Source organism: Triturus cristatus, chromosome 1_1 (assembly GCF_964204655.1).
Source record: "Triturus cristatus chromosome 1_1, aTriCri1.1, whole genome shotgun sequence".
Taxonomy (NCBI): domain Eukaryota; kingdom Metazoa; phylum Chordata; class Amphibia; order Caudata; family Salamandridae; genus Triturus; species Triturus cristatus.
The window spans coordinates 1,112,666,644-1,112,686,700 of record NC_140579.1 but is presented as its reverse complement, the minus strand read 5'-3'; the positions used below and the strand labels follow the sequence as shown (position 1 = coordinate 1,112,686,700).

Genomic DNA, 20,057 nt, shown 5'->3' with positions numbered 1-20,057 from the left:
CTTCTGGGGATCCGGAGTGGATGGTGTTCATGATCTTGATGGTGTCTTCGTCATTGATGTTGGTCCAGGTGAGCAGGCGGTTGGTGCGGGTGGTGGTCGTGGGAGCAGGGGTCTCAGCGGTTGCCGGGGTGGTGACGGCGTCGAAGCTGTCGTGGATGTCGGCCATCTTGTGGTGGAAGAAGGTGGCCAGCGAGTCGCACAGGTCTTGTGACGGTGGGATGTCGTTGGTGTTGGAGCTGGGGTTGGAGAGTTCCTTCACGATGTTGGAGAGCTCTTTGCTGTTGTGTGCATTGTTGTCTAGGCGGTCTTTGAAGGAGGTCCTTTTGGCAGATCTGATGAGGTGGTGTCTGCGGGTGGCGTTCTTGTGGGCTGTGTAGCTTTCCGGTGTTCGTTCGCTGATCCAGTAGGATCAGTAGGATTCTCACTGTCACTTTCCTGACTCTGCTTTACGTCAAACTCATCCTGCCCAAGAAGTTTCATTCTTGAAAAGTTTTTTGCCTGTCTGTAAGTTCCACAGTAAACAGATAAACCTCCCAATCCTCTGTGAATGCCGTAGCATATATGTAGAGTGGAAATAGTGGAAATAGTGTTCCAACCCACATGCCGTCCAAAGAGGTTGGTTAGGCTTGACCCAGACATATCTTGTAGTTTATAGTCTTACGGTTGAATGCATTTTGGAAATGAGCAAAATAAAAATACAATGAAACTCCTTAGCGTATGCTGATGCATAATTAGCATTTAATCAGAACCATGAATTGTTAAAATAAATAAAATAATAATCTTTTTGTTTAATTTGGCAGTTTCATTAACCCCAATCATTTTAATAACATGTCCATCAGCTCTTTTAATATTTTGTAACATTTCCATGATCTCCCTCATCTCCTCACTTTCCTTTTCCATGGGCATTCAACCAGATGACAGTCTTTTTATGGTGTGTGTCTGTGCGAGTAGCACTAGTTTTCAACCCCTCCATAGTATACCTAGAACAGCTACAGGAGTTAGAGCTGGGAGTCAGGCAGCCCCCTCAACAGTCATAACATGTCTCAGTATTGTGTGCTTCTTTATTTCTAGGTTTCTCCATATCCAGATCCATACCGAGAAGCTCTGCAGGCCTACAAGAGGAATGGGGACGAGACTGATGTAAGTGTACTTTCACTGCATGCCAACGCCATCTTTTCACAACCGGATGATGTCTACTAGTGTAGGGTATGCTCCTGAGGGCTTGCCAGCTTAACAAAAAGTGTGTGCCCAGAGTATACTTGACCAGTGGGTCCTTTCTGCTCACCTTGTGTTCATTTGGATGTCTGGCGGGTGCAGTGACCATGAGCCTAAGAAAAGAACAATGTGTCCAGGGGCAACATATGCACAGAATGACTTAGGTTAGTAAGAAATCTCTATTGTAAAGGTTAAAAAATACAAAAGTTAGTAGAAAAGTTAAAAAAAGAATAAAACAATCTTATTCACGGGTGCTGGCACTTTTACACCCTGGTGTCATATTAACAGATAAAATTGAATAAAAGCATCTAAGTATCATTGAATACCAAAGGAAATAGAACTACTGCTAACATACTTGTGTACCTTTTTGAGAGACTGTGATTACATATTCTGCTTACAGTATAGGCACTGAGCATCTTTTTTGATATATTTCTGTATGAAACGTCTCTCCAACACTGAAAACACCTGCCACTCATTCGTGTTCCTTTTATTTCATCCACTCAGTTAAGCATTCAGAAATCAGCAACACTTTAAAGGACGTGTTTTGTTGTCTGCTCTTGTCCAGTAGAGATTTTAAGTTGTCCCATTTCAGGTGTATGTAGATCTTCCCTTCTGAATATGGAAGGCACACATGTCCTGCTGAAAGCGGAACCAAGGCGTGCATTGTGATTCCCATCTGCACACTCCAGAGTAAAATCTAGGGCATTCACCTCTGCCATTCATCTTCAGAGAATAGTTCAGGACTCACCACATGCGAGACAACTGTTGCTGGCTTGTAGGCCATTCTGTGTTAACTGGTGGAACTCTGTGCCTCTAAGAGAGAGTTCCACATGGGTGAAATTTAGATATTGCAACCCTTTCTCAGCAGTGAGATGCTCTACCTAACCACATCCCTGTTATCATAAAGAAAACACTCTTATTCCAATACTTAGTTTTGCATTTTCCATCCCGAAGCTAAAACTACAGGTATCAAAAGGTAAGGAAAAATATGGGTTTAGATGACCTATGCAACAGGACAGCTTGATATCTGACAACAAGACTTTCCCCAACCCTATAAGAAAGCACTTTTTTTTGCATCAGTTCATAACGAAATCAGTAGGTCACTAGGGAGGTGCAAGCTCTCTACCAACTGTGTGGTCTTCTGCATTTCAAGAAAACCGTGCTCAGAAGTGTTCTCGTGTATGGCTGCCTCTTCTGTTTGATAACGTTTAAAAATCAAAGGTGTCATATGCTTAATGCTTTGTTTGGACAGAAATTGCTGGGAAAGCTCTGTGAGCAGCACAAAGTGGTACGAGAGCAGGATAGGCTGGTCCAGCAACTCCGCGCTGAGAAGGTAAGCATGTGATTGCAAGCATTGAAGCACTGCATGGTGTTCAAAAAGTGGGAGACAAATGTACCTGGGGTGTAGCTTTGTGTATGCAGTTGCAGTTAGGATTGCCTCTAGAGGGCGGTAGAGCCAGATTAGAGTCAAACATATGTCAGGCTCATCTTTCATGGGCTGGAAAGTCTGTGAGAGGAAATACCATAGCTGGTGTTGCCTGACACCAAGCTGCATCTCCTTCCCCTACCTGTCCTTTCAAAGGTAGTCCTGGCACATGTTTACTTGTAGCTCAGCTCTATCAGCCAAATATCCTTTTTTAAATAAATCAGTGGTCTTCAGAGCGTCCATTGCACCTTGTGCTGGAGAGTCTAGTACTCCAGTTTCTCTTCTGCCCATCGGGCCATCTTCCAATCTAATAGTTAATGATAATCTGTTCTACCTTCCCAGGAAAGCTTAGAAAGTGCCGTAATGGCCACTCATCAGGAGCTGGAGATGTTTGGAAGTCAACCGGCTTTTCCTGAGAAGGTCCTGCACAAGAAAGACTCACTGCAGAACCAGCTGATCAACATTCGGGTGGAGCTGTCCCAGGCGACAAGGGTCTGGAGTCTGTGGCGGGATGGTGCACTCACTGTACAGGAGAGAACCCCAAGATGGACTTTGTAGGAGAGAACACTAGGGTGAAGTGTGCCCTCTACTAGATTGAAGTGAACCAGTGGATGTGTTGTAAGAGTACTAATTCAGGCAAAGTTAAAAAGGAACACTGATGGGGCCCTTACCATGCTGGCCCAGTGCCTGGATCGACCCTGTCAGTAACCTCAACAGGGAACCTGGAGGATGGCGGAGGGTCCTCATTAAATGAACAGGACAGGAGGGCCCAAGATGAGAGCCCATGATGAGACAATACTTACGTTTTGCTCTTTTCCCTGTAGTAAAGATTAGTTTTGTGCAGCGGTCCACTATAGGGAATTATATATGATATAATTATATTGAAAAAGGAGACTTTTTTGTGCACAACCATAAGAATTTTGCTTCTTTTCTGTAAGACTTGAAACTAGTGGCTTTCACCTATTAGCTTTGATTGTATTCCTTTGTGCATTCACTCCTCTCAATGGTAACCTCTAAATTCTCTTTCCCATATCCTTCAAACGCTTACTTCTCTGGCCAGCAGTCATCACACACACTCTGCAGTCTTCACACACATGAGCCACGCTTTTAGCGCACATGCTTTCAACCAAAAGTATTTGAACTCCCGACTCTAAGGAGCTTAAGCCTTCACGCACTCGCTCTCCTTAGCAAAGTTGTAGAAGAGCGATAGAGTAAGAAGCGAAACAGTGTTGATCCAGGACGTGATAATGCATATGTTCGGGCTTAGTAAGGGAAGTGATGGAAGTGATGGAGAGGGAGGTGAGTGCTGAGGAGCAAAACATCCTGAATTTTTTGTTTTTCTTCTCTTTGGTCAAAATAGATCACACTTGAGATCCCTCACAGCTCAGCAGAAAATCAAATGAAAAATTGACTTCAGATAAAGCTTTAATCACATTATTAAATAAAGGGAGGTGTTCTTTAACTGCAACAGAGGACTACCGGAACTGTGAAAACTGAAGTGAAGTTCGATGTAAATTATATCTGCCCACAAAGTAATTTTGTGACCAAAAGTCGACTCTTTTGGCACAAAATGCCCTAATGGTCCCTTTTCTAGTGGTCCACACTAAGGCATTACAATTCTTATGGTTGCGAGACTATATGATCACTGCTGGAGAGTAAGAATTTGTGGATGCTCAGAGGACAAAAGTGGCTTAGAGCTATTTGAGTTTAGAAGAGACAGATGTCAATAAAGGAGCCAGAAAGAGACCATTGATAGGTAAGGTGTGTGAGACCTGCAGTAAATGAGACAATGCAGACTAAACACGGGTGTAGAGTAGGAAAAAATCTGCTAAGTGTATTTTGTAGGAAAGAGTACCTATCTTTTGCAAATCTCTTTGACCGAGTTGGTAGCATCTGCAGGTAAAGGTATTCCATAGTGGCATTAAAGAGACTGAAATAATGCACAAATATAGAACTCATAATTGTGGTCTTTTTTGTTTGCTCGAGTGGTAAAGAACAGAAGAGAAAATTGGAGGGGGTGAAAAATTCTGTGAACCTGGGCAATACATATGAAAAACAAAGAGGTTCCTTATAGAGTAGTTTGTTTTTCAATTGGAAAAGAATGTCCAAAATCCTAATTCATCTACAATTAAATTGTATTGTTTTAGCATTTGTTTCTATAAATATAAAATGGTTAAAGAGCAGCCTCATTGTAAATGTAGAAGTCTTGTCTTAATGAGCGGGGTTTAGAATTCAGAATATTTAGAGCTTTAGATATTGTTAGAGCTCTGTATTGCACATCACTTATAAAAAAAAGTCACAAGTTAATCGGGAGTTAGTCTCCAGAAACCTACCTGAAATGCAAACACATGGTCATGCTGTGCGTTCATGTTTTTAATTATGCTATCATGGCATGCCTGTACAATTTATTCTCCCACTTCCCTGTACTTCATTGTTCCTCTCTTGCAGGCATTTTCTAGGAGCACCCAGGAGTACGAGACCCTGGAGAATGAGGTCTGCACCCTGCATGACGATCTCTGGGAGCAACTGAACTTATACATCCAGGTAAATTGCTGCTTTCTCCAGTGGCCTGCAGGGATGGGTACTGGTCATGGTCGTAGCTCATCTCTAATATGAGTGCTGGTTATTGCCATAATTCTCTTCTTCCTGGGTGGGCGATTGTCACTGTTTTAGCTCTGACTCATGGTTTGTTATCTTAGCTCTCCACTCCAAGGGTGAGTGCTGATCATTGATTTAGGGGCTGATTTAAAGGTAGTCAGAGATGGTACTATCGCAACTGCAACGGAGTACCCTGTCCACCAGACTCAGTCCGCCCACCTGCCCGATGAAGAGGTGAGTGGACCGACAATATGTCGATGACTGAACCTACTCTACCTCTGTCACCGAGATACTCCTCCAATGTCAGAAGTTAGTTTTACAACCATTTGCCCAATTTTGAGTTGGCAGTCGGATGGGAGCTTTTTATTTTTTATAATCTGTCCAGCACCACCAGATAAATCCACGTGCTGCGGGACAGTACAACAAAAAAATTACCCCCACACCACGGAAGAGACCTCACTTTACTTTCTTAAAAAAACAAACTCCCAGTTTGCTTTTGAAAAAAAAAAAGTAAAACTTTAAGTTTGCCGGCCATCCATCATGTTTGACAGAACAATCTGTGAAACTCTTAGAACTTTGACAGTAACCGCTGAGACGGTGGGTCCAGACAAAGTTAAGAGATGTCTGGGTGGTGGGGAGCAGACAGCCTCTTTCTATTTGGGAGACCGGATGTCCATCAGAGTAGTGGAGTAATTTACTCCATTGCCCTGATGGACTTTACTCTGTCCTCCAAACTCTAAATCAGGCCCTTAGTTGTGCCTCGGGTTGATGCTAGTCATTCTTATCTCTATCTTTTGGTGAGTGTTGGTCACTGTTTTAGTTCTGAATTGAGGACTACTGATGATTGTTGTAGGTGTTCCCCCGAGTGAATGCGGGTCATTGCTGTAGCATAGTGTCGGTGGGTCATTGTCCTAATTTGCAGTTGGTTGCTTCCACACCTCCCCTCACATTTGTCCATATTCTGTGTTGATCTGTTTTCTCCTTCCCCACTAGAATGAAGTCTTGAATGGGCAGATCCAGAAGGAAATCTGGCGGATCCAAGATGTGATAGAGGGGCTCCGGAAGAACAACCCTTCACGTGGAACAGACATAGCCAAGCACAGGGGTCTGTGTGCTTATTCCTAAAACATCACCTGTCCAGTGTGGCTGAGAGCCAGAACTGGGCTTCCCTGTTCAGATAATCCAAGAACCTTTTTGGTTTAAGTATGGACAGTAAATGCAATGTACATCATGGTGTCCCGGAGGACTCAGTGAGGGTCTAGAAATGTGCTCTGTCCACATCCTGGTCCTTGTGAATGAATCCCAGCATCTGTCTGTACAAAAACCAGGGCAGTGGTAGACTATGTAGCTCGGGTTGGTAAGATATGCACATTCTGCTCTGGCCTTCAGAAAAATAGTGTGTGCCTCCTTCCTATGTAGCCAGGCAGAGGAGGCATTGTCCGGTGCCCCTCAGCAGTATGGATTCTAATCTTGTCAATTCTGTTTTTTTATCAAAACATCATGTGTACTGCTGGTTGTACTGCAGCATGCACTAACCTCAGTATGGCAATGAGCACCTCTTTCCTTCGCTTCAGCTGTATGGACATTGGTCGCAAATCTTTCCTAAGCTCTGCACTGAATCTGCTGAACCTGTAGGGCTCGCAATATCACGGTGTAGACACAGACTCTATAACCTCAGGACTCTTATTTATGTATTTATTTATTTATGCATATTTATATAGGGCGGATGTTACCTAAAGGTGCTAGAGCGCTTTACAGGGGAAATATTTAATTAATGGATGGTTTAAGATAGACAATACAACTATATATAATTAGAAAGGATTTCAATTATAACAAAATTAATTATTACATAAAACAGAATGTACAAAAGCCGTAAAAAGGTTGAGGTAGTATACAGACAGTAAAAATGTACATGTGGCTGAAAAAGGTTGAGATAGTATACAGCGGCAAAAAGGTGGAGGTATTTTTGTTGGTCTGTGCCAAGAGTGGCTTGCAGTGTTTCAGCTAAAGTAGAGTTGAAAGAGAATGGCTATCAGGTCACTTTTAAAAGTCGTCAGCAAAGTAGTAGTGAGAAGATTTGGAGGTAGTGAATTCCAGATTCTGGTTGTGCTTCCCGGAAGGACTGTGCCATCAGTTGTTTTCTTTTAAAGGATGGTCGTTCAAGAATCATTGCTTTGGCATTCCGCAATGGTCTGGAGCCACCTGATAGCTTAAGTTTGTCCTCCAGGTAACGGTGAGTGGAGGTGTGCAGGGCTTTATGGGTGATGCAGGCAGTCTCGTGGATAGCCCTTGTTCAATTGACAACCATTAGAGGGTGATCCGCATAAGGGCAATGTGGTAATTTCTTTTGGTCCCAAAGACTAACTATGCTGCTCAGAGTAGAATAATTTTCAGGGGTGAGATGTGTTTTGGAGCGAAATGTAAAACAAGTGGCATTCTGAGTTATAAGTAGAAATGACTGTAACTTTCAATGAGGTGCATAAAGCACAGCTACGTGTACGTAGCCAGACCAAATGAAATTCAGCTTGATGATCCCAATTGCCGGATTGCAGCAGCGAAATAGTGTTAGTACAATCGATGGATGCACACTTATTTTTTCTTTCTTTTTTCCCGGAGTTTTATATAGCGCGAACTTGACCCAAAGGTATCGGGTATCAGAGCGCTTTACATAGCACAAGGTGCGTTACATGAGGACTCATGCATATTTGTTAGGCATGGGGAAATTAAATGATTTGCCCAGAATCACAGGATGTTCAGCGTCATTGCCGAGACTCGAACCCGGTTCCCGAGATTCGAGGTCCACCACCCTAGCCATTAGGCTACCTCCTCTCCCAGTATCCTCATAGTAGATATGCTTAGTCTTAAAACTCGTTTCTGCTTCTTAAGTAAGCAAACTGTACAAAAACATTAAATATTTTCAAAATGTTTCCAATTTTGATTTTATATTATGCTAATCTGTGTCTATGCGATTGCTTTAGAGTTTACTTAATTGGAGGCTACCTCAACCTTTGTTTCTAACTTCAACCAAGATCGAATTTCTTGGGGCAGCATTTGGTTTGTTGGGGCAGTGTTTGGTTTCTCAGCAGCCAGTGGTTTCTCAGCAATCTGGGTTTTTTTTTAAACCCTACTGTGCCTGGTAGGGTAGGATGGTTTGGATCTTGAATCTCTAGTGTAAGTGTTTGGTGAATCAAACGGCAGGGTCCCCTCAACAACTCGCTGTTGGGATAAAAGCCCCCTGAACGGGTTGGAAATGCTGCATCGCCTTGCCCTATCTTTCTCAGAATTATTTTCATTTCTATAAGAGGTGCTAACTGAAGGAACTGTTTCTGTGGGATGAGGATGCAGCCAAGGTGTACCCCAACCATTTGGAGGATGGCCACTGCCACCTCTTACCAGACTTTGAGGTTACTGGTGGTGGCAACAAGGAGTTAATGTTCAGGGTACAGTCATTTTAATGTTTACCCCTGTGAGGAGACTCCCTATCAGCTCTCCCATCCATCCATTCCCCTATAACTGCAGGACCCACCTTTTGATATGAGTTGTTTGTTTGTTCTTCTTTTATAGTAGATCTCTGCACTCTATGGAAGGTGGTGGGTATCCTTTAGGACACTGTGTGCACAACTACATAAGACACTGATGGATGTGATAGCCAGATTGTCCTTTGCTTTGGGCTTGCTGCCCCATGACTGAAATTAGCTGGTGAATGGGACAGGGATGAGGATCTCCTTCCCATGTATTGTTGAGAAATAGATTTCTGCTGAAAATAGTGAAAACCACGCTGCCCCTTCTTCCTGTGCTTATGGCGGTCACCTGGAAACTGAGGCTCTGTGGCAGGACCAGTTTGACTCCTTACATATGGAACCACCTTGACCAGTTCTGCTGGAGTGGCCTATGAATCCTACCATGCAAAATCTGCAAAAGCAGATAAGGCCAAGAATATCCTCCCTCACGATTGAAGGAAGATGCTAAACTGCAAGTAGAGCAATCCTTTGTAATCGCTAACTTTCTGGAATCCATGCCCAATGAGCGTAGCATAAATACGAACTTTTTCGCATCATGAATTTGTACTTCATGAGACTTCCGAGGGAGTTTGCACACTTATATGTATATTTTCGCTTTTCTAATTCGTTGCATGTTAATACTCTGATACATAACAGTAACATTAGTGTCAAATGCTTCCCTGCTACATAGAAATTATAGTATGAATTTCCATATATTTCGCTACAAGAGATATTGTTTTTTAGAGTCATGGTTGCACCCTAAACCACTGCTCCCAGTTGGAACTTGGCAAGCATTCGAGTCCAGTGGATTGCTGAGCCTGCTAGCCCCATGGGCGCCCTCACATCCAGAACAACGTTAAGCCCACCAGGCCATTTTATGATAAAGGCTCCTCCATTTTCATTGCCTTTAGGGATGGCCAAAGTGTGTGCTCTCGCAATTCTCTCCCCAATCACACTCCACCCTTCCCCAAGCAGTTTCTCTCTCTTAGTGAACACATTTAAATGCTTGTGAGACATGCCACATTCTGAACTGTTTCCTGCCTGCCACAAAAACACTAGAAGCTCCCCTTAACCAAACAATTAAACTCTTGAATCTGGCCTTGGCACCCCAACCCTAATCTTTGACTTGGGGAGCACCCCATGTCTAATTGGGTGTTGGCCCTGTGCTGGCAACCCAGCAGTAGGGTCTCAAACTCACTGAGCTGTCCACCTTTGCACCCGGAGCCAGAAACACTAGGCGAATGAGCAAACAGATTATATAGTACTGGATACATTGCAGTTTTACAGTACACCAGTGACTGACATCTGGTTACATGTCTTGTAGTAAACTGACTTGTCCCAAAGATGTTGGCAATTATCATAACACTGTTCTACAGGAAAACATTGGTAATAACTCTCAGTTCAAGTTATTGCGATTTATTTCCACAATCATGTTGTATCTGAGTTTGTTATCCCTTCTCCTAGAGCAAGTGTCGGCTGACAAAGTTACTACTCACATAGGATAAAGGGTCAAACTAGAATAATGGTAGCAACTGAATTCCCCATATAATTTATGGCATAGGCGCTCAGTGTGAGGCATTTAAATTAATATTATAGTTCTCAAATCTGAGTGTATTACTATTGGCGTTCCTGTGACACCAGTATTAACCCTAGCACCCTTCGGATACGTCGCTGTTTCCACTGACTGTCCGGGGACCCCAATAAAATGTCTCACAGTTTTGTAAGCAGTTTCGAATCATGTTATCATATTACACATTTAAAATGTGTATGCGTATCTTACAGCGTAGTGGGTCTTTAATTCCTTCTATTGTTGATACATCTGTTATGTTGCAAAATATGGTGCATTTTTAATTTGGTTTTCTAATTAAGTTCTTTGTCTTCTTGTTTAATAGTGCCCTGTGCCCCTTCGGGTACCTACAGTTCGAACAGTCCTGCCAGCCCTTTGAGCTCTGCGAGCCTCACCAGCCCCTTGAGCCCTTTCTCCCTCATTTCTGGGTCCCAGGGGTCACCCACCAAGCAGATGGCCAACGAGGTGAGACTGGTTACGCAACAGAGGAGTAAACGTTTGCTGTAATTCCTACTAAGTGGCATCAGGACTTTAGTATATGGTAATGAGAGTATAGTTGGCTCCAAATGTATGTACAAAATGGGTTTGTATTGTGTTATATTGCCGTTTGTATAATGCTTAAGAGCCATAAATCCATTGGATGTATGTTGTACTTACTACCTCTCACGAGGCGTTGATGCACTTTTTGGCGAGTAGTTAATCCCAATAACCACTGGATTACCCGCTAACGTTGCACTCTAGCGTAAGTGAATTTTCTCCTACAGATGCATCTTCATTTTGGTTTTTCACTGAGATGTTCATTTTAATATGTTGTTAACTGCAAGGATGGGCTCATTTCAGCAAAAAATGAATTGTTTGACTTTGGCATTTGCTGAAGAATTTCTCACTGAATTCCTGGGGAAAAGCTACTTCAGCACACTAGGTGGCTCCAGCTCCCCAGGTAGAGGGTGCTTCAGCTCCCCATGGACACACTACACCAGCGTCCTGTGCTGCTCTATCAGTTGTGGGGTTTTCTTGCTTCCTAGAGATAAGCTGCTGCAGTGTCCTGTGCTGCGTGAGGCCATTATTGTAAACTGAGTGGTTTTACAGTCACGACAGTCATATCTATACATAGGTGGTGTTACTTTGGGTGTTCCAGGTAGGGGAAGTGACTAGTGCCTAAATCTTTTGAACAGGGATGTTGCTACAAGGTAAATGTGCTTGCCTTGAACACCAAAATGCTGTAAGGCAGTCCAATATTACATATAGCAGGGTGATTGATATTAATCAGGTGGCGCACATTGGGTTGTTGCTTGATAGCCCCTCAGGTGTCTGTTGTAAGAAATGAGACAAACTGCATTTTGTTGTTTCTGGAGGCTAGGGTGTCTCCACTTTCTGTTTTTGCCCAAGTAATACCATAAATAAATCTAGTTTATACAATTAAACTACCTACTTTATAGGGCCCTGACTTAGCATAGCGAGTGACTAGGGGTATGACGCACCTCTCATCAGCCATAAAATCGAGCACTGGTGCTCCATACAGGGATGTTTAGGTCAGTGCTACACCATTGAGCTCCTGATACATAGGAGATAATTGCCCTTTATGTTCCACTTAGTCACACGATTGTAACTTAATACACCAATTCCTATAAAGTTAGACACAATGGGCCCAATTCACAAATTCTTTTGCGCTCGTAATAAAGTTTTATGAGTGAATGCAAGTGAGTCCCTCCCTCATCACTTCTCAGATGAACACACACGATTTCCATTTTACTAAGTACATAATAGTTTTGACCTGATTTATGTGGAACGCATAGTACACACCCATGCTGTCTTTCGCTGATACTTCACCCATCCTCCCCCGTGTCCACCGCTCCTCCCCTTCCTAGTCATTGCTTGTTTTGTTTGCTGCTAATTGTCTCCAGAGCAGTTTCTGTGCACGTGTCTGTTCCGTGTTTGTCACTAGACCGATTTAGGCAGATAACTTCCGATTTTCGTAAGCAAAACCGGCTTTGCTGTGGCCCTGATGTTTTTTCAAAATATAACACTTTCCTGTTATAAATCACTAACGTGTATGTTTATGTAAGTTTCCTGCTGAAGGGCGCACTCCCTGTGACGTGGCTAAGGGGGGGTTAAAGTGCCTGATGCAGAAATGTTTGTTGATACTTGCAACTCACCTGGGCCTGCTCCAGTAAAGTATTTGAGAGCATGGGGTTAAATATGCTGAAAGCAGAGCTCCAAAGGGGTTAATGTGCCCTTTCTTCACTTCTCTACACCTTCTGGTGAGGTTTTGTGCCAGTTTCCTTTCCCCAATCTGTAGCTTTCTCTCCTGGTTTCACTGGCAGTGCCTCTCTCGCCCTTTTCCTTTTCCTCCCCTCAGCTGCTCCTTACTTTCCACCTCCTCCCCCCACCCCGCTGCTCTGGCTCTTACGGCTGCTATCTGCCCACTCCCTTCTGTCTGTCATCCAGCATCCAGAACAATGTGCTGCATGGCTAAAAACTTATAAGGTCCCAAAGGCATGACCTATTGGCTATGCCAATGCTTGTTTCATATATGATTGATTTTTATTATTATGTAAACACTAATGTTCTTTATTGTTATGACTTTATTTGAATTTAATTAATCTTGCAATGTTGTGTTTACATTAATTCTATTGTCAAAGCAATATACTTGAAATGATTTTTTGATTGAAGCTGTTTATTGAGAGACATTCATTCAATGGAATATAGGTCTTGTCTTTTTTGTGTTAGTAACTTTTGCCATGTAACATTACAGGTATGATGCATCATACATTTTTAGATAATTTGTTCTAATAAAAGTCTTGTGTATTTATTTTTATTATGTTTTGGCACTCCGAAGAGGTCCACATAAAACAAGATATACAAATACACATTCTCAAAGTAAAAATGACAACTACAACATTTTCCACTTAACAAAATAATCAGCGACACATACCTCCATATTTCATCAATAAACAGCTAAAAAAACCTTTAAAAAAGTTAAAAATATTGAAGCAAAACATTTCCATTGGAGGAGTATATAAGGCCTGCAAAAAAGAATTCACATTGAGGATACCCAATTGCAAGCATATTGATCTTAACCACTTCGAACGAAGTGGACGCAATGCAGGACATATAAACAGTACATGAGAACGATCCTGAGCAGACATATTACAAAAGTTACATGTGGGAGAGGACCCATGCCATTTTGCCAAAAGAGTATTTAGGGGCAGCAAGTCCTGCCTTAGGAGGAACCAAAATCTCCGAACACCATGTGGTAGATTCCAGGTGACATAGGGTTGGGCAAGCTTCATTGAGTATGAGTTTGCAAGGAGATCACCTCCCCTCTTTACTAGCATGGACTTCTTGTCCAACGTGAAGCAAAGAGCCCAAGAAGCCTGTTTCAAAAGAGATTTTAGCTGGGAAGGGGAAATAGTAAAAAGGGTACTCTCTTCCAATTCAAGAAGTGCCACAGCCTTTCTAAAGTTCTTAACAATTGGGGAGTACTCTCTTAAGCAACCCAACAATTCCCCCTTGAGAAGGGATCTCAAAGTCCCCGTTTCTCCTCTAGCCAGGCTGGCAACCCATCATACTAGAGCGGACAGGCCCTGCACCCAACTACTACGGAGACCAAATTCAAGTCTACAGGCAGCCACAGAACAGGCGGGGTTGAGAGCAATTATAGACCTTAATAATTTTCCTTCTACCGTTTGTAGAAAACCCCAGTGCTTTAAGTCAACCAGTTCCATTCCGTACAAGAGGGTTGATGGAATTTTTGCCCTATAGACCTCCAGTAAACAAGCAAAGTGTCTTCTCCCTGTGGCGGAATAAAGGGCGCTCAGACTTTTGCCTTGGGACAGGGCTTTACGGGAATTATTATCGATATGAGGCTTCTCGCTCAGGTTGGCAGAAATTATTTTTCCTAAGAAGGTATATGTCTTAACCACCTCCAATTTCTGACCACCAACTGACCAACCAAAATTCTCTGATTTAGATTTTTTCTTCCCTGTAATGCACATAATTTTGCTTTTTGTGGCATTTATCCTCATGTAGTGGGTCTCTGCAAAAAGATGTAAAGCCTGCAGACGATTAGCTAATCCCTTAGGTGTTAAATCTAGGATAAGGATGTCGTCTGCATATAGGAGGCAGGAAATAGAAGATCCCCCCCACTACCGGGGCTATGCCAACACAAGATGAAAGCGAAGCTGGAAGGTCAGCAATGTACAGGGAGAACAGTAATGGGGCCAGTAGACAACCCTGTTTTAATCCATTAATGGAGGGAATAACCAGCGATAAACCCCTTTCTCCACCTTGTAACACTCGGCACCAAGTGTCCGTGTGTAAAGACCGCACCAGATCTAATAGAAGAGGGGGCATGCCCAAGTCAGATAGCTTTCTCCACAGCAAGGGACGATCAACTTTGTCGAATGCTGTGGAGAAATCAATAAAAGCCGCATACACTCCTCCTCCCCGAACTCTTATATATTTGTCCGAAATAACCTGAAGGGCTGTGAGGTTATCCAATGTACCATGCCCCTTACGGAAGCTGGTTTGTTCAAGTGGTAATATCTGATTCGCATAAACTCAATCCGTAATTAGCGATAGGAGACATTTGGAAAAGACTTTTCCAATGGCATCGAGAAGGGCTATCTGGCGATAATTCATTGGCTTATCCCTATCGCCCTTCTTGAATAATGGAACCAATATGCTCCCCTTCCAAGAAGAGGGCACAGTTTTACTAATGAAGCAAGATCTAAATAATGGAAAAAGAATCTTGCTCCATAAAACAGGGTCCTGCTTCAATACCGATATAGGAAGTTCATCAGGCCCCATTGCTCCAGAGGAATGCATGTCCTTAATGGCCATTTCAATGGTTTTCTCCGAAGGGGCGTCAATAGAAAACTCATCTTCTTTAGTAGACCCCTTACATTCTACCCTTTTGCCGTTTCCAGCATACAGGTTGGAAATGAAAGTGACCCATGACAATTCAGCAATGGGAATAGGGAGGGGGCTAACTCTTACTCCACAACCCTCCCCAGTGAGTGACCAGAATTGTCTAACTTTGCCATGAACTGCGGCCTCCCGTAGACTTATCCAGAGTGAATCTTCTTTTTCTGTTTTAAGTTTCTTCCTAATTCTGCTTCTCCTTCTTTTTAACAGGTATATTTTATTATTTATTTCAATAGATCTACGCAAAAATTGCTCCCGCACTAATTTATTTATTTCCTTATTTAGGAGGGTAATCGGTCTAGAAACATAAATCTTTTTTTACAGAAGAGCTAGACCTTTTGGCAACATGGATGACCTCCTTCATAAAATTCTCAAAGTGAATTATTTCAGAACCCTGCCAATCATTCAGTTCTAGAATTGTTTTACCTAGAATACACTCCAGGCCCTTCTTGGCTTTAAAGTTCCAAAAACATCTTCCAGAGTCCTTATGAAAGTTAACTACATCACTGTTAAGGGACCATGAATCGGAATTAGGAGGTTGTAATGAGAGGCTTATAGTAATCACATTGTGGTCACTAAATGATGTCGGAGAGACCACCAGATCCTTCACTAAGGAGAAAATACAATAGTCGGTGATTACATAGTTCAGAATTGACTCACTTTGGGAGGATCTATGAGTATATTTTGCAGGGACATCAGAGGGAAGCCTACCGTTCACTATTAACCCCTCCGCCGCTGAAAGTTCTTCTAGCAACAGCTTCCCTCTCTTATTAGTTTTAATTTTATTAGGGAAGAGAGATTGAGGAATAAGATAGGCTTCTTCTTTAAATTTATTTCTAAATAGCTCTAAGCTAGAGTTAGAAACTTTACAATTAAAATCACCTACTAACAACACATAGGGGGGAGGTTCTAACTCTTTAATCTGTTTAATGTACGAAAAGACTTGCTTCAATAGAATATTAAAACATTCATCTGGGGGGATGTATGCGTTTATTATTACCAGAGGATTATTTTTTCCCATACTGGTTAGACTACAAAGGGTCACCGCCTGAAAGAGGTTGCTTGGGTCAGCATAATGGGTGAAGTTCCACTTTAATCTATTGGACAGAAGGCACGCAATTCCCCCTTTTGCATGCCCTTTCTTCGAAGGAGAGGCCATTGCCTCAAGGACAAAATAATCTCTCCCTGCACACAATCTACTAGCACACCAAGTCTCTTGGATGCAAATCACACTAGCGTTCAGAGAGAACAAGTATTGTAATTTCTCGGGACTATTATTTATCCCGGCAGCGTTCAGAGAGAGAACTTTTAAATTACTGCTAAAGATGTTGAAAAAGTTTGGGGTTGTCTATGGATTTACTAGACAAAGCACCGGGCAGCCAATTCCACAGCTGGTTATGTTCTATTGGGAGGGTGTTCTGAATTAACGGGGCAGGCATTACATGCGTCACCAAACGTGTGCTTTTCGAAACCCAAATCTTTAAATCATCAAATGAGGGAGGGGGACCATCTTGGCCAGTGCCCTGCTGAGAGAGTCTATTATAAGGGAAACTATCTCTTCCAGAAGACAAAACAGGTAATACATCAATTCCCCTACACTGGAAGTTCTCCGCCTGTTGCAATATAAGATTTACTATAAGTTTGGAATAGAACTTTACCCCGACATAGGGCGCGGCAACTGTTCCTGATATGGAGACTAAATCAATATCGTTAGATTGGATTAACTTTAGACTCTCTATGTCTTTGAAATACTTAAGTAACCATGCTCTATTTAAAGGCAGATCAAAATCAAATAACGATAGAAAATCCACAGTCAATGTATCTACAAAAACTTCTGGTACTTTTATAGGCAGATGATGAGGCCATACAACGCCATCACCTGAGGCATGAAAAGTAGGAGCAGAAGGATTAAGAGCCACAGATACAATAGGGACTGACCTGGTCATCTCTGCTACGGGGAGAGGGATCGTCAATCCTCCTACATCTAATAGGGGGCCTCCCACAGGAGAGATTGAACAATTGGAAGAAATTTTAATGCCTAATGCAGAGGGATTCTGTAGGAAGGTGGATATCTGACTATGGTTACCCCCAAATTTTTGCCTAGTGTCTAGCTGGTTTTTCGACTTAGTTGGCCTGAGATCCTGCCATTCAGGCTCTCAGGCTATCTGCTCTCTCTGTAAAATGGACTCCATGTACCCTAGGTACATACCCAATTGGTTGGATCACCCTGTCAGCCCCTGTACCAGTGTACACTAGGTACCCAGGGCATTGGTGTATCCAAGGCCTGCCAGGGGCTGAAGCATGTATTATGCCACCCCAGGCTTGGCCTAACAATCTGACACAACTGGCTGATCACTCAGCTGGGGTAAGTTGGTGTAATCACCTCTTACTTAGGTGTAGTATACCTATACCTAAACTTAAATGGGACACCTGGTAACCTATAAGTCACTCCTATGGCAGGCCTTAACAATCCTGAAGGCAGAGTGCTTGGTTCCATGTGAGATGGTGCTCTGGCATGAGCTGAGCCTGTCTGCAGTGGTCGGAACAACTTCCTTCTACTGTTTCCAGATATCGTCATACCATATACTCTTAAGTGCATTATGAACCTCGCGGTTAAATGCTATCTTTGGTTTGGCTTTATCAAAACATGTCGAGTAAGGTGTCATACGAATTGGAATACTAACCCCTCGCCAATTCTGGCGACGGGGTTAGCATTCCACCCTTCTAGAGGGACACGACATGTACAGTACCTGAAACCCGGGTAAAATCAGACATAGCCTCAGCTCCACAAAATGGATGCTGCCACCACAGACACAAGTCTGCCCTCCTGCTGCTGGGAGTCCTTCCAGCTTGGGAGGTGTGGACAAAGGGTTTCCTGCCAGGGGAGGTGCATGCACCACCCCAGACAGGATTTTGTGTATTGGTCAGGTAGGGCTTGAAAGAAACCAGACATGCCTGTGGCTCACAAGGAGCCTCGGTGCATATGCCAGTTCAAACCGGTCCTGGGGCACACCAGTCCCGGGCCTGGGGCGAGCTGGACAAAGGATTGGGGGTGTAACCACCCCCCTTCCTGGTCCCACCCATAGGGAGGGACCTAGCAGGTAGTCCGGCCCCTAGAATCTGCTTAAAGGTAGGAGCTGTGTCCTAAGACTTGAGACATCCTGGAATCAACTTGAAACTAAGAAGAAGACGGGAACTTCGACATTCTGCTGCACAGAAGACTGAAGAAAATCTCCCCTGTGGTCAGGGAGTGACCACCTTGCTAACGCAAGCACCATCCAGCGAATCACCGTCTGCTTTGCCGCCGCCTCCCGCCGGAGCCCGAGCCCAGAGACTGACAAGACCTGGACCTCCAGACCTCTCACCGCCCGATCCACAGTCCCTGCAAAGAGGAGACCCGTGGAGGCACCGAGACACGTGGAGCCAGCCATCTTGGAACGACTACGACAAGCTGACCAGTGCAACAACCGAGGCTCCCTCCAAGTTGTGCTTTGGGTCCTGAGAAGCCCAACCCTCGAGCAGCATCTGCACCAAAGGTGAGCCCTCCAGCATCTCCACGATCTGCGTGGGGCCCTTCTGCATTTTGCCACTCGACGCGCCTAACCGGTTGCTGGCCCGCTGGCTAGTGGCCATCTTGGCGACGAAATCTACGACAAACACCGCTGGTCTGGTTGCTCCAGACTGGCCCTTGCTCCCCTCCAAAGGAGCAATCCCTCTGACCTTGCTGGTCAGAACCAACAGCTGATTTCCGAATCCTCCTGCAATTGCTTTTGCCAAGGCTTGTTTGCTTCGATCAAGTCGCCGACACCGCCGACAGCGAGAGCCTGCGTGGGACAGCTCGTGAGCCGACTCCTGGACGTCGTCGACCTTCAGGGACCACGTGGCTGCGGAGACAAGCTACCCCTCATCACCTGTTTGCGCCCGACATCGCCTGGTACCCACCTGGTGCCACGCTGGTCACTGGCTAGTGACTGTGAACACTGTCCCCTCTGCTTACAGGTCTTCAACATCTCCGATCCACTCTTGGATCCACTGCATCTCTTCCCGACCGACCGCCTGCAGCATCTTTGTCCCAGGCTCAACGGAACAGATAGAAGAAACCCGACGCACTTTGAGGCCTATGCACCCGCTTCCTGTGGGTGAGGTAAAGCTGGTACTCCGGTGCCCATGTGTAGTAATACATCTCTAGTGCCTGTGTTCCAAATCTTAAGTTCCTAGGTCATCCGGAAGATTCCTTTTGCAGTAACTTTGTACTTTTTACGCACCCATTGAAACCTATGGGAGCACGCGTGTGACTATTTGCTCTGCACACGCCACCCGTGGACCTCCTGGTCACTAACTGACGTTAGCTCCTTGTAGGCCCAGCGATTCTAGAGGCCCTAGGCCTTTTCCCTTTTCTGTTCGTGGTACTTATACCACTATTTTAGTATATGGTTCGAGTGGCCACCAGGGCCTATCCATATAAAGTGCAACTTCTGTGTATTCTGTGATAATCTTGTTTGACGATTTGTGCTCCTGTGCTCATAAAGAGACTAGGGGTTACTTTGAGAAATAAATACATATATATTTTGAATATATATCTGTGTGGTGTCCTTTCATTGGTATAAAAGGGGGTTACTATTGGTAAAACAGCTTGCTTAACACGCTTCACGAGTTTAGTCTCAAAGACTGCTTAGCCTACGCTACCACTAGGGCAGCTAGTCCGAAAAGGTTGACTTACAACCACACCATAAGGGTTGCTTGGCATGGTACAAGGTGATCACTTTAACTAGTGAGCATCATATACCAGGCCAACTTCTCACATTGGTGAGCAGCGGTTGGA

The 20,057-nt window shown here is 43.9% G+C and overlaps 1 protein-coding gene across 1 annotated transcript in view; it reads left to right on the top strand.

Moving 5' to 3' along the window:
* The first annotated feature begins 971 nt into the window (after window positions 1-971).
* Window positions 972-20,057, top strand: part of LOC146871689 (pleckstrin homology domain-containing family A member 6-like) — a 35,244-nt gene continuing 16,158 nt past the window's right edge. Inside the window, exons 1-5 of the mRNA XM_085599767.1 lie at window positions 972-1,140; window positions 2,468-2,548; window positions 2,984-5,185; window positions 6,233-6,344; window positions 10,632-10,771. Coding sequence (XP_085455893.1) covers window positions 5,009-5,185; window positions 6,233-6,344; window positions 10,632-10,771 — 429 coding nt within the window. The 5' untranslated portion in view covers window positions 972-1,140; window positions 2,468-2,548; window positions 2,984-5,008. The remainder of the gene's footprint in view (window positions 1,141-2,467; window positions 2,549-2,983; window positions 5,186-6,232; window positions 6,345-10,631; window positions 10,772-20,057) is intronic.